The sequence below is a fragment of the Otolemur garnettii genome, unplaced genomic scaffold, assembly GCF_000181295.1.
Source record: "Otolemur garnettii isolate 467f Iridium unplaced genomic scaffold, OtoGar3 scaffold00165, whole genome shotgun sequence".
In the NCBI taxonomy this organism is placed as follows: Eukaryota; Metazoa; Chordata; class Mammalia; order Primates; family Galagidae; genus Otolemur; species Otolemur garnettii.
In genome coordinates this window covers 118,578-134,003 of record NW_003852560.1, presented here as the reverse complement: position 1 = coordinate 134,003, position 15,426 = coordinate 118,578, and the positions used below count along the sequence as shown (strand labels likewise).

Genomic DNA, 15,426 nt, shown 5'->3' with positions numbered 1-15,426 from the left:
ATCACACCAATAGACTTGCTAGATGCAAGGTTGCCACAGACTTTCAATTCACAAAATACACACTATCTCCAAAGCACCACCAAGTCATACACAGTGAAATGAGGTGTGCCTGTATTAACTGGAGTTTGGATGCACTTAAAGATATGTCAGAAGTAGTTCTATATATTGAGTTCGACAACTTCACTTAAAATCTCAGGAAGCTATTTTTGTGAGCTCCTGACTCTTCCTCAACGTGGCAGGCGCATGTGTGCACATATGGGGATGAAGCGTTTGGGGCATATGTTTGCGGCTGACGGATAGAATAATTTTTGTTCCTATAAAAATATAAACCAATTGATTTTTTTAAAATACCATCGTCATCATCCTTCTTTGTTGGCTCGAATATTAGCTCAAACCACTTATATTTTTCAGCTTTAAGATACCAGAGCAGGCAAACAACTTCAAGCTGTGGAGGGAGCAATTAAAGTCTTTTATTCTCCTTGCCATTAGTGTAACAACCATAATATAATTTATGAGAGAGTAATATAGCTTGTGTTATAGAACTTGGAAAGTATCATTTCATCTTGGGACAGAGAGATACTCTATTATTTTTCCTCCTATTCAAACAAATGTCACGGTAGCACTGCAATTTTGAATTTTACTATTGCTACTTTAAGTAAGTTTATTGTTAGCTAAAAGGGCTTTGAAATCAACATATACAGCAACTGCATCATATTAACATCGTCATGTAATGTGTACAAAAGATAGAATAAAATGCATTTCTTCATAGAGTAATTCAAGTTTCCTTCTCTTCCCAACTCTACCTGTCATTGGAAGCTCTGGGTTTAATCATATGTATTTGATACGCAAAGCCTTTCTTATAGCCAATAAAAGATGAACGTGTAGTGAGTCAGAAACCAGGCAGCTGGTAAATAATTGCATGGGTAATATAAAGTGATGGCTTCCAAAAAAATAAAACTATTGCAATAAATTACAGAATAAATTATTGAAGTATAATAAAAAAGGTCTTTTAGGATTTTAATGCAAGTGTAAATTAGCTCTGATTTTGAATCCTTATTTTTTTAATTTAGCATAATTACTATAGCACTTCTGTCTTGCAACATTCTTTAAAATTACGATATAGGTAGGAAATTTGCAAAAGTCTCTTAGGAAAAGTAATTGAATTGTGCCGGAAATTATTTCCCTAAAACTCTTTTTATTTATGAATAAATACCTGTGATGCACCATGCACTGTTCTTTGCACGTGGAATGCCAAGAGTAATGTGGGATGGTACCTGTACTACAGAAGTACAGCAGAGGCCTTAGCAAGCTGGGGAGAGAGGGATGCTCCTGGGGAAGATAATTGCTGAATTAGATCTAAGAATTTTTGGGAGTCACCTTGGCCCAGATAGGAAGTTCTAGAGGGCAGTGAAAAGGCAAAGTGGATCCCAAGTGAAGGACACACAAACACAGTTAAGGAGGCAAGATGTCACATGGTTTGTGAAGCGTAACTACCAGTATCTCAGTGTGGCTGGAGTAAGGGAGTGGTAGAAGATGGAGATGAACAGATCCGTGGGGGCTGGACCAGGCCTCCAATGGTAAGGAGCCTGAGTATCTTTACCATTGAAGAAATGGAAACCCACAGAAAGAAAGGCTTAAATGAAAAATGATACGATCAGATTTGTGCTGCGGGTAGCTCATCTTTGCTGCTGCCTAGATGATAGATTTGAACGGGACAAGACTAATGGCAGAAGGTTCTGGCAGTAGGCTGCTGTTTTAGTTGAAAAGCCATGATAGTGGGAATGATGAGGAAGAAATTATTTCAAAAAATACTTAGGCAGTAAAAGTAGCAGAACTTGTAGTTGACTAATGAGTGATTGATTGATGCCATGCAGTGAAGAGGAGGACCCTGGGAAGAATCAGGACACCCCCAGGATTTCTAACTTGAATGATGGAGATGTGACTTTCTTTGCATTATTATTATTATTGCTTAATATTTTGATGCAGCATTCGTCTGATTTCTTTTCTGAATGCATTTATCTTCATCCGTTCTTTACGAGGTTTTTGTTTCTAGTCCTTTTCTTAAACATTGCTATTGTTATTCAACGTTAAGCCTTTTTAATTTTGTGAAGGCAAAAAATGAAAACCTAATAAACACATGTATATGTAAAAAAAAAAAAGAGAGAGAGAGACAAAGAATAAAAGCGAAGGAACACGCTTAAAGGAAGTGATGTTAGATGTATGAACTTTGAGATACCTGTACAAATATCTAAGTAATCACACATACAAGTCTGAAGCTCGCGGGAGGTGACTGGACTAGATTATTAGGTCATTAAGATTGAGGTGATTATTAAAACATGAGATAAGTTTGCTCAGCAAGAATTGAAAAAAAAGAAAAAAGTAAATGAACTGGAGGTGAAACCTAAGGATATTAATCTTTTAAATGTTCACAGAGTGAGAGGGTACTTTTCTGTGTTCTGGGAAATAGAAGCCGTTTTCTTCCTTTCTTAGCTGTTAGCTGAGAGCCGGTCTCTGTGAAAAAGGGGCGGTGACTACTGCAGTGTCGCCATGGCAGACTAGTCGACTGTGCCTCCACCCTCTTTGGCTCAGCTGGGGGTGGCGGAGGAGTAAATGAGGCTTTCAAAGATGCCCTGCAGAGAGCCCAGCAGATGGCAGCAAAAATTGGAGGTGATGCTGAGACATGACTGAAGTCAAATGACTGTGGTTATGGAGGACAAAAAGACCTTTAGAAGATGAATATCAACCAGATGCTAAGAAAGTTGCTCCTCAAAATGACTCTTTTGGAACACGGTTACCATCAATGCATCAGCAGCAAAGGTCTGTAAAGACAGAAGAATACAACGTTCCAGATGGAATGGCTGGCTTTATAATTGGCAGAGGACGTGAGCAGATCTGACGCATACAGCAAGAATCTGGATGCAAAATACAGATAGCTCCAGAGAGTGGTGTCCTTCCAGAAAGGTCATGCATGTTAACTGGAACACCTGAATTGGTCTAACTGGCAAAATGGTCACTGGACAAGATTGTTGAAAAAGGAAGACCAGCTCCTGGCTTCTATCATGGCAATGGACCAGGAAATGCAGTTCAAGAAATCATGATTCCAGCTAGCTAGGTAGGATTAGTTACTGGAAAGCGGGGAGAGACTATTATACAACTTCATGAGTGAGCTGGAGTTAAAATGGTTATGATTCAAGATGGGCCTCAGAATATTGGTGCAGACAAACCTCTGAAGATTACAGAAGACCCATATGAAGTTCAACAAGCCAAGGAAATGGTGTTGGAGTTAATACGTGATCAAGGTAGTTTCAGAGAAGTTCAAAATGAGTATAGGTCATGAATAGGAAGTGAAGGGATAGATGTTCCCATTCTAAAATTTGCTGTTGGTATTTTAATAGGAAGAAACAATGGGATGATCAAAAACCTACAAGATGATGCTGATGCTGATGTTTGAATTCACTTTAAGCCAGATGATAGAACAACATGACACCTGATAGGATAGCACAAATAACAGGACCTACAGACCATTGTCAGCATGCTGCAGTAATTATTACGGACCTTCCTCAAAGTAGGCTGGTAATCCAGGTGCACCTGGACCTGGTGGTCAAGGAAGAACAATGGGTGTTCAAGGGTGGTCAAGGCCAATGGAACATGGGACCACCTGGTGGATTACAAGAACTTAATTTCATTGTGCCAACTAGGAGACCCGCATTAATAGTAGGAAAAGGAGGTGAAACCATAAAAAGCATAAACCAACAGTCTGGTGCAAGAAGAGAACTTCAGAGAAATCCTTCACCTAACGCAGATGCTAATATGAAGTTGTTTACAATTTGTGGCACTCCACAGCAAATAGACTATGTCTGGCAACTCATAGAAGAAAAGATTGACCCAGTAAATCCTTTAGGGCCATTGTACCCCATGGGCCTCATGGGCCTCCAGGGCCTAGAACTTTAGTGGGACCATGCAACCCTGCACCTTATAATCTAGGACCACCTGGCCCTGCTCCTCATGGTCCTCCAGCCCCCTATGTGCTCCTCGGGGGTGCAGAAGAGCATCTCCACACTGGCAGCAGCAGGCTCCTGCTGATCCAGCCAAGCAAGAACAAACGCAACTTCAGCAGCTTGGGCAGCCTATCATGCTATCATCAGCAGCAAGCACAGCCACCACCTGCAGCTCCCTCAGGTGCATCAACTACAGCCCAGACCAATGGACAAGGAGATCAGCAGAAGCCAGCTCCAGCTGGACAGGTTGATTATACCACGGCTTGGGAAGAGTAGTACAAGAAAATGGATCAAGCAGTCCCTGCTCCTACTGAGGCTCCACCGGGTGGTCAGCCAGATTACAGGGCAGCCTGGGCTGAGTACGACAAACAACAGGCAGCCTACTATGCCCAGGCAAGTCCCCAGGGAATGCCACAGCCTCCTCCAGCACCTCAGGGCCAATAAGAAGTGGACAATACAGTATTTGCTTTATTGGGTGGATCTAAAACACCTTTGTTAACTATAGGGACACAGACAACTTAATAAAGATCTTAATTTTGCTTTTGGTTTAAAATATTGGGTTTTTATTTTTAATGTACTAAATATCATTACTGATGGTAGGTTAATATTTCTGTGTAGAAATGAAAATTGGCTTGTTTTTAGAATTTAGTGTCAATGTACACATTTCAGCAAATGTATTTGCAACTATTAATGTGGTTGATGCTTTGTGATATAAATGTCCTTTTTTGATGTTTACTTTCACTTTTAAAATGCCTGTTTAGTGCTTTACAATACATGATATGAAACTTTGAAAAAAAGAAAAGAAAAGAAAACAGAAAAGAAACCAAACCAGGAAAATGTGATGTTGAGGATGGTAAAAGACTAAGGAATTTCAGGAAGGAAAAAGAATTTAGAGTGACAATGAAGGTGGTAATAGACCTCTAATCTCTTTTATTTATTTATTTTATTAAATCATAGCTGTGTACATTAATGCAGTCATGGGGTACAGTGTACTTGTTTTATATACAATTTGAAATATCTTCACCAAACTGGTTAACATAGCCTTCATGGAATTTTCTTAGTTATTGTGTTCAGACATTTATATTCTACATTTAGAAAGACTCACATGTACCCTTGTAAAATGGACCATAGATGTGGTCCCAACAATCACCCTCCCACCACCCATCCTCTACCCTCCCTTCCCTTCCCTTCCCTCTCTCCCGTCCCCATATTCTTGGCTATAATTGGGCTGTAGCTTTCATATGAAAGCTATAAATTAGTTTCATAGTAGGGCTGAGTACATTGGATACTTTTTCTTCCATTCTTGAGATACTTTGCTAAGAATAATATGTTCCAGCTCCATCCATGTAAACATGAAGGAGGTAAAGTCTCCATCTTTCTTTAAGGTATACATTCTCTAAATTGATGCAGAAAAAGCTTTTGATAATATCCAGCATGCCTTCATGATCAGAACACTTAAGAGAATTGGTATAGAAGGGACATTTCTTAAACTGATAGAGGCCATCTACAGCAAACCTACAGCCAATATCGTATTGAATGGAGTTAAACTGAAATCATTTCCACTCAGATCAGGAACTAGGCAAGGGTGCCCATTGTCTACACTGCTCTTTAACATTGTAATGGAAGTTTTAGCCATCACATTTAGGGAAGAAAAGGCAACCAAGGGTATCCATATAGGGTCAGAAGAGAACAAACTGTCACTCTTTGCAGATGATATGATTGTATATCTGGAAAACACCAGGGATTCTACTGCAAAACTCTTAGAAGTGATCAAGGAATATAACAACATCTCAGGATACAAAATCAACACTCATAAATCTGTAGTCTTCATATATACCAACAATAGTCAAGTTGAAAAAACAATCAAGGACTCTATTCCTTTCACGGTAGTGCCAAAGAAGATGAAATATTTGGGAGTTTACCTAACAAAGGACATGAAAGATCTCTATAAAGAGAACTATGAAACGCTAAGAAAAGAAATAGCTGAAGATGTTAACAAATGGGAAAACATACCATGCTCATGGCTGGGAAGAATCAACATTGTTAAAATGCCTAATGTCTTGTAGATGTTATTTTTCCTCGTTCTCATCAAATCTTACTATGCCTGCCATAGCACTTTCAAATAGCCCAGAAGTCAACACTTTATCCGAATACTTTTCAATTATTACAAGTTTCTCCACGTCATAGACATCCTGTTTGACTTTGTGGTCTAAGTTAGTGCCCAACAAATGCTTGTGGCGAGGCAATTGAGAAGTATAGAATGGAGCAGGCAACAGGATAAATTGTCCTTAGTGATAAATAGGAAAAACTCCCACAAAATGGTCTGGAGCAGAAGCAGATGGTGTAAACTGTCAAGTGAAAGAAAGGCCAGTAAATGGGCAAAGCTCATGCAGGATGTTCATTCAAAAAGCTTGTAGGGAAGAGAAAGGTAAGAAGGTAATCCAATGGGGGGTAAGGAAGAATAAATCAAAGCTGAGAAGAAGGGACCAAGAAAGAGAGGGAATATATTTTGTTGTTTCAGTGAATTCTGCACGTTAAAATTTTTTAATGCCAGAAAGAATAGATTTTACTAAATTTTATGCTCTAGGGTTAATAACATTATAATGCTTAAATAATTATCTTAAGTCAAGAAGAATTACAAAGTGTGCACTTGTACCGTGATGAGATATTATGTTGTGACGGCTGTGGTTTTGTTGCTTTCTTTCTTCAGAATCCTATTGCCGGTTTGGAAGTGAACTGCATTGATATATTACAGATAGAAGGCTACAATTTGATTGTCGCTGGAACCTTAAATGGTGTGATCATCTTGTGGAATTTTGTAACGGCTACTGTCAAAGAAGTGTAAGTTGCATCTTTTCTGTGAGTCGTTTAAAAATCGTACTGGGAAAGAGCCAAAGTAACATATGATACTCAAAAAATAAAAAAAAAATTAATAAAACAAGAAAAGAGCAATAAAGGAAAGTGGCGATAATTCTCAGGCGAATATTCATGAAGAAACTATTTTTTTAAAGTCTTTTTTTTTCCTTTTTGAGACAGTCTCCTGTCACCCTGGGTAGAGTGCCACGGTGTCACACCTCACAGCAACCTCAAACTCTTGGGCTCCTCATGCCTGAGCTTCCCAAGTAGCTGGGACTGCAGGCGCCCACTACAACACCCAGCTACATTTTCTATTTTTAGCAGAGACTGGGTCCCACTCTTGCTCAGGCTGGTCTTAAACTCCCGAGCTCAAGCAATCCACCTGCCTCAGCCTCCCAGAGCACTAGAATTACAGACATGAGCCACTGTGTCTGGCCTTAAGAGACTATGTTCTACTTGTTAAATCCTAGAATGAGTGGATGAATGAATGAACCTTATGTAACACGTATCCAGTTGCCTCCTGGCAATTTTCATCCACATTGCTGCTAAGACCCTTAATGCCCCACATGCCTAAAATTTCTTCCCTATCTATCCACCCCCAGGAACTTCTCTTCCTGCATTTCCAGTACCACCACCATCCACTCAGTCACCAAGTCAAATGGTGAGAGGCAGACTGGGTAGACTTCCTTCTCACTCACTAGCCCAAAACATCCAGCTCATTACAGGATGTGGCTAACAAGGGCCAGTGTGGCTTATGTAAGTCTACATCTCAACCAGTTAGATGTGTTCTGTGCCATGGCCAAAATAGGGACCCTCTCTCCGCCATACATTCCTAAATGTTCTTGGCATTGGCTATAGAAGAACTAACGTAACGTTGTTTATGTAGATGTATTGTAAATAATAATCCCATCTGCATAATTTGGATGCATGCAAAGGCCATGTGTGGACACCCAATGTCAAGGGGGTTTGTAAAATATTACTTTGTGGTACATGATCACCAAGAACTTTAACAATAATTAAATAAAATAAAGTTTATCTAAGCATTTGGGGGAATACCAGAGGTATAAAAGAGGAGAGAAAAGGGAATTGGAAATGGCAAGGGAAAAGAAAAGGAACAGACGAAAGGCATCTCTGCCTCTCCATGCACAGTATGTCACGTGCTACTGGTCCTCCCGGGCCCCCTGCCCTTTACCATCCAGGTATAAGTTGTTACTTTCAGCCAGCTTTGGAGAGGAAATAATCTTTTCTTGTTTTGACCCTGAACTTATTCTCATTGAAGCTTTAGTTGAAATAGCTGTTTCCACAGATCCCTCTCTCTTCACCTCTGCATCTGGCCCTGCTCCTAGAATGTCGGTCATCTTTGTGTTGAAGACACAGGACATGGTGTCCAGGAGGACCAGTAGCATGTCAAGTTCCCTCTCCAGCCCTTGACCTTTGGCTTTTCTCACAGACTGTACACCTGTCATTTTGTACCCACACCGCCGTGCACTGCACACTGCCTCACCCTCTTATTAATGTTCTCACACTCTAAGTGTCCACTTAGGTATGACTCACTACTACAAGAGAAAAGTCTATCAGCATAGACTAAAAACACAAAGTCTTGATGCTACAGCCTTTAGAGGGGGTCTCGTTGCCACTGGTTGGGGCCTGGGATCAACATGGTCTCCACCCTCCTGCCTATCCAGGTTCTGGATACAGACCACCTTGCTATCTAGCTCAGGAACGATTGCTCTTGGGTGCCCGAGGGCTACTTGCTTTAGCAGAAGGGAGAGAGTCTTTGAGGGTAAAGCAGTCTTAGAATAAGTCTTAGTAGTCTTTCATAGAAAGAGATGCCATGGGGCAGCACCTGTAGCTCAAAGGAGTAGGGCACCGCCAGCCCTGTCCTGCTGCCTGTCCTGCTTTTAGCCTTGGCCAAAAACTGAAGGAAAAAAAGAAAAGAAAAGAAAAGAAAGAGGTATCATACTGCGTTCTGCAGGCAGGAGAAGCAACAGAGTCAGAGTAAGTGGACAGAATGCACGCACGCTCCTAACTGTCTGCTCCTGTAGCCTAATATAGAGCTGATCTCGTGATTCTTAACACCACAAGTGCAGAGACTGCCAATTCACTAATGCTCTCGTCTCATGAGCTCTCATGCTTGTTAAGAGCGCTAAATCCCTCCCCATGTCCTTTTCACCAAGGTGTTCCATTATCGAGCTACAGGGGTTTCCTAACTCTCACTCCTCCTAGCCATAGGCTATACGGGTTGCTTGGGGGGGGGGGTCGCAACTCTCCTTATCCAATCCCAACTCAAAAATGAAGATCCTCCTTGTTGAAGAGCCAGGTATTTTGTTGAGCGATAATACAAATTCAATACTCAGAGAAAAACAACTATGGTGTGGCATACCTCATGTCCCTTTCCCATAGGCAGATGATTATATAAAAACAGTTGATTTGGAATCACTGCAGTATTTTTCAAAAAATGCAATTTAGCATAAAACTGTAGAAGGTAATTTTGGCCCAGCTCTAAAGGTTCTAAGATGGAAAATGGTTTCCATACTCCATATTCGTGGTGGAGGCCATCTCTATGTCTACCTCAAACTTTGACTTCCCTAATCGGGTGAAATAACTATGCTGAAAGCCCCAAACTCAATATTGTTCTTGCTGATGAATAATTTACCTCATCATTCAGCTCATCTGCAGAGCAGAAACAGCTAAAAAATCTGAGCTCACCAAGACATCGAGCCCATAGGCTCCTCTTGAGTTTGGTTCACTTCCAAGATACTCCTTCATCATTCATCTGCTCAAATTAGAAATAATTTCCAGTGCAGAAAAAGGTCTTTTTGTTATAAGAATTGCTTTCAGAGACAAGCACAAAGTGCAGGTGTTGAGGGACTATTGCTCTTCTCCCCCGGAAACTGCCTAGGAAGGAGTTGGTTCCTTGGAATCTGGGTGAACATGAGACTCAAGCAGCAAAAGCAGTGTCAACACTGAAGGACGTATCCGTCTCCTCTCAATTGTTTTTTTTTTTTTTTTTGCAGTTTTTGGCCAGGGCTGGGTTTGAACCCGCCACCTCCGGCATGTGGGGCCGGCGCCCTACTCCTTTGAGTCATAGGCGCCGCCCTCTCCTCTCAATTGTAAATGTGAGCTCCATGAGAGTAATAACCACGTTTAATTCAAATTCATCACTCCACTTATTCAAAGAGAATTCTGTCCTTTGAACCAGGTGTCCTCAAACTATGTATGGCCTGCCTGCCACATGCGGCCCGCTGAGGACATTTATCTGGCCCTCCAGGTGTTTTTCCCACCGCTGCCTGTCCTGCTTAGCAGCTGATTCATCCTGGGGCCTGTAGTCTGGCCCTCCAATGGTCTGAGGGACAGTGAACTGGCTCCCTGTTTAAAAAGTTTGAGGACCCCTGCGGGACTGTATGAAACTTCCAAGACCTTGCACCATAGGACTATATAAACCCACGGTCTGACCTATGGGCAGATAGACTAGACCAATTCATTTAATTAAGAGACTTTTAAACTACTAATGATTATGCTATTTTACAAAATCTTTTTAAAGATATGTTCAAACCCTATTCCCCTGGGTCTTCTTTTCATGTTCAATGATACTCACATTAGAGGAATTAATTAGCTCTTCAGGGGATATATAAAAGTAGTATAAGTTACCTAATTTATTAATTTTTATTATGTAAATATGCACTTATTTCCAGGTTCCGACCTGAAGAGTGCTCCCCTGCAAACTCTGAGTTGGATCCCAAGCGCTTTAGAATTAATGACATACTGTTCCTCTTCCGTACCCCTGAATGTATAAGGTAACTCAGCTCTGGCTGATCCAGGGATAATGTCTGGGACCTACATGGGTGATATAAAAAGAGTTCTTTTCATCCCAGTGTTAAGGAAGGTACAATTGAAGGAAGACACAATTTGGGTTGACTACGTGGCTTCAACTTTCTTCCCAGTTACTGTAGGTGGGTCGTCCACAGGGATATAATGTGCTGTGTGGACCCCTTGCCAAGTCTCATTGTCCTTTTCAGCAGTGGCAGAAATGGAAAAATGCTCACCTGATCACACTTTTAGCCAAACTCTAATGCAGTTAGAGTGGTGTGAAGCAGTGGTGTGAAGAAGTAAGGATGGATTTGCAGGACTATTATGAAATGTCCTATGGCAAGACGTTTCATACACCATCCCCTAAAACTAAGCAATCTCCGTTCACTTCTGATGGAGCAGGAGGTTGTTTTTAAGTATCTAAGAAAAAGTATTTTTCAAAGCTGAGTGTGGTGGCTCATGCCTGTAATCCTAACACTCTAGGAGGCCAAGGCAGGTGGATTGCTTGAGCTCAGGAGTTTGAGACCAGCCTGAGCAAGAGGGAGACCCTGTCTCTAAAAAATAGCTAGGTGTTGTGTCAGACACCTGTAGGCCCAACTACTCGGGAGGCTGAGGCAAGAGAATGGCTTTGAGCCCAAGAGTTTGAGGTTGTTGTGAGCTGTGATGCTAGGGCCCTCTACTGAGGCTGACCAAATGAGACTCTGCCTCAAAAACAAACAAACAAACAAACAAAAAAACCCCCAAAAAACACCAATGTACTTTTCCCTATTTATATTTGCTTGAGACCTCAGGTTTGTAGGTGATAGACAATGTGAATTACATCTTTGGAGAGAAATCAAAAAAGTTTTTGTGCTAGTTTTGGGTCACCTAGTGCTGAGCCAGAGCATAATATCCTTCCTACCCCTTGGCTTGGAAACTATTTCGAGAATATTTTGAGAGCTTGTTCTGTATGCATCTGCATCAGCACCCTCGCCACTTTTCTGCCCATTTCAGCAGAGCATGGCAGAGACAGGACCAGGCTGGAGCTAGACAGTATGGACCAGAAGCCACACAGACTTGAAGGGCCAAACCACCCCCCACCATTTCAGTGTAAGAGCCTCTAGAACTAACTCTAGCCTTAGAAGTGGAATGGGCCCTACTTTTATTTTCCAGACCCAGGTAGCAATAAACCTTATTTGCTGAGGCTCCCTAATAGTCTCTGCCAACACCATACTGATGAACGTTTGTTAGACAAAATGTAAGAAGTGATTTATTTCATGAGTGGCTCAGGGTCTACAGATGTTGAAAGAAGTAATCTGTTGACATTAAAGCAGAGAAGACCACTCTTTGAGTAGGACAGAATGTTTTAACTTTTCATCCTTGGGCTTCCTCCCTCCCCTTGTAGGAGATCAAGTCAGGAATCTGTATGTTCTTCATCCCATTGTGAGTCTAGCAAGGGTCCACAGAGTAGCAAGGTAAGCAGGAAACAGAATATCCTCCTGTTATGGTCATCATTGATTTAAATATAGTGATATTGAGCATTTGCGCCCCTCCTTTGAGATAAGGTAAACGTGGAAAAATTCTGTGTGTATATAAAAACTAATTTTTTTGGTTTCCCCCCACAATCACTGTCTAAACACTTCAATGATTTTATAGTTTCACAGCTTTCACATCTGTAAATAATTAATACATGATCATGAATAAAAGACATTGTGCATGTTATTTTTACACGTGCAAAATAATAAAGTAATTTCAGATTTTCTCTTTTACTAAGAAGTATTATGCATATTTCACAGGGAGAAGAGACAGCAGGTAATATATGTAATTACATTACAACACATAACATAATGCACAGTTTTCAAACTGTGTTCTCAGCTCCAATTTTATGTATTTTTACACGCTGCATTTAGTTTTCACTGCAAAAATTATTTTTAAACCACCAGCAAGCATGGTGGAAAGAGTAAACTTATAGGGACATAAAAGACAGCCTTGTACCTGAATTCAAGCCCTCCATTTATTATCTGATTAGCTTTAGAGATGTCACTCTGAGTGTCTGTTTTCTCCTCAGTAAAAAGGGAATAATAGAGATTAAGTTGTATGGTTGTTGATAGAATTACAGATAATTACCAGGGGTCCTCAAACTTTTTAAACAGGGGGCCAGTTCACTGTCCCTCAGACCGTTGGAGGGCCAGACTGCAAGCCCCGGGATGAGTCGGCTGCTAAGTAGGACAGGCAACAGTGGCAAAAACACCTGGCAGGCCGGATAAATGTCCTTGGTGGGCTGTAGTTTGAGGATGCCTGAATTGTACACCAAGAACTGAACACGCTTAGGCATTTAATTACTTTCTTTATTATGCTATCCCTAAGCCACTAGAAAAATGTTGACTTACAGATTCTTTCTTTCTGGGCATGAAAAGCTCTGAATACACTGTCTTCAAAAGATAACATTTAAAGTGATTTTAAAATTAATGCTTAGAAAAGCAAACTCAGGAGTAGGGGTGCCAGCCCCACATGCCGGAGGTGGTGGGTTCAAACCCAGCCCCGGCCAAAAAAGTAAATAAATAAAAAATAAAAAGCAAACTCAACTATCTAGAGAACTTACTAATTCAGTATTTAATATCATAGAAATATTTTCTTTTTCTGTCTTGATTCAGGGAAGCAAGCAAAGCATACATGACAGTGAAGGTAAAGGTCAGTATGAACTCACCTCTCTTCTGTGTGACAAAACAATTCCTTAGGAACAGGGAGTTAATAGAATACTTTAAATGAAGGTATGTTTTTGTGACTAAACATTGAGGTGCTATACAATTCGCAAGTCTAAGAAGCAGAATTTCGATTATGATGATGCCTTTTTTAAGTTCTAATTCTTGGTTTTAAAGAACCCAAAATATTCTCAAGCTTCTTATTCTTTAGCCTATTCTTCCAAAAATTATACTAGATAGCTAAGCCATTCTGGATACGTAAGCCTTATACTGGATGAATATGTAGTTTTAGCCGTCAGGTATAGTATGGATACCTTCGCAATAGGGCAAAACATAAGTTTTATAGATTTTTCTAAAATGGATGGATCCCAGATTCTACTTTTTAATGCTTTTTTGGACTCTTCCCTGATTGATGTTCTCTGGGGTTAACAAAATTCTGGGGAGAAGAATATGTGTTTTTTGCTATTTTCTTGCCTGCCTTGTATGTTTCATAAGATTTAGAATTCCAAGTATTGCAAATTCTCTAGTAGCTCATTAGTTTCTCCAATAGGTGAGCAAACAGATGTGACCGTGGGAGAGCAACAGCCAGCGGACAAAAAACATCCAGGAAGTGCCAGTTTACCAGAAGCTCAGCCACCTATCATTGTCACTGCTCACGAGGACGGACACCTCCGCTTGTGGAATATGGAGGTGATGGAGACCAGTAAATCTGGGAATAGGAAAGATAAAAAAGATACTCAAGTGCAGCCTTCTTCGTAGGGCTTCCGTTTCAAATGTTTTTCAGCCTCTAGCCAAAATGCTATTTGGGGACCTGTGCATTGATCATGCTACTTAAACGCTATACTCTTGTGAAGAGGCTAGCTTCATAACTCAGATCAAATCATCAAAATTTCTAACTTAGCTATTTTAAATCTCTGAAGTTGAGCTGTGAATACGTGCCACTAAGTATTTTATTGGATGTTTAAATAATTAAAAGGTACTAATGACACAGTAGAAGGATATAAGAACTCTCAAATATTGGGTATAAATGGTGTAGGGTTAAAATTGGACAGGGTTTGAATTAGGAGGATAGAAGGTGATGAAAAGCCAGATGTGGACTAGCCTGAGGTTGATGGCAATGAAATCTACAAAGCAGGGGAGGCGACCTCAGGCTCCTTCCTACAGGGAAGGCAGAAAACAGCAACAGTTTTGCATGGCTGATAATGGCATTCAACAGCGCAGAACAGCAGGGCTTGGCTGACAGCCAGGAAAAAGCTCCAAGACTATCTGTAGATTTTAGCTCATTAGGGGGAAAGCCCTGGTTTGAAACTACACCATGAGAATTCTGACAGTCACCTTCCCTGAGATGATTTTGGAGTTAGAGCAATGCCACTTCTTTCTTTCTGACAGAGAAATAAAAGGGTTAGAAACATGGGAGAAGAGGCTCTATCCAAGTAGAGTCTCAGGAGATGAGTAGCAGATTGACACTCTTTCTTCTCAAACTTGGATATTATTCTCTAAGCCAGATAATACGGGCGACAGTCCTTCCCAATGCTGGCTTACACCAAGTGCTGAAAAAGAAACTCTCAGAACTTGAATCTTTTATAATTCCTTATCTTGCGCCAATATTCAAATATAAATACTTCTGAAAATATTCCTGTTTAAAACAATTGAGATACACTTAAACCTGAAAAGGATGTTTGTTTAAAAAGAGAACATGGTGGAGGATTGCGCTGGTCATTATGGGGGATAGGTCTGAGAATATCCTGGAGACCTGATTTAGTTATGGCAAATTTCTTCAACATGTGAATGTCATTATTTAATTTCTCCATCATAAATGATACTCAGTTTAGCTGGATACAGGACCCTGGGTTGAAAGTTATTTTGTTTTAGGAGACTATGAAACCAATTTATAGCTTTCTTGTGAAAGCTATAACCTAATTATAGCCCAAGAAGAAGAGGAAAGGAGAGAGAGCGTGGAGGGGCCGGGGGAGGATAGGTGGAGGGAGAGTAGTTGGTGGGACCACCTTATGGTGCATCTTACAAGGAAGGGTACATGTGAAATTTACTAGAATATAAATGTCTTAACATGATAATTAAGA

The 15,426-nt window shown here is 40.6% G+C and overlaps 1 protein-coding gene and 1 pseudogene across 1 annotated transcript in view; both read left to right on the top strand.

The window, feature by feature from the left end:
* WDR64 (WD repeat domain 64) overlaps positions 1 to 15,426 on the top strand; it is a 141,213-nt gene that overhangs the window by 103,793 nt on the left and 21,994 nt on the right. Inside the window, exons 15-19 of the mRNA XM_003800077.1 lie at positions 6,709 to 6,839; positions 10,550 to 10,651; positions 12,049 to 12,118; positions 13,298 to 13,334; positions 13,896 to 14,035. Of these exons, the coding sequence (XP_003800125.1) occupies positions 6,709 to 6,839; positions 10,550 to 10,651; positions 12,049 to 12,118; positions 13,298 to 13,334; positions 13,896 to 14,035 (480 nt within the window). The remainder of the gene's footprint in view (positions 1 to 6,708; positions 6,840 to 10,549; positions 10,652 to 12,048; positions 12,119 to 13,297; positions 13,335 to 13,895; positions 14,036 to 15,426) is intronic.
* Positions 2,533 to 4,442, top strand: LOC100957179 (annotated as a pseudogene).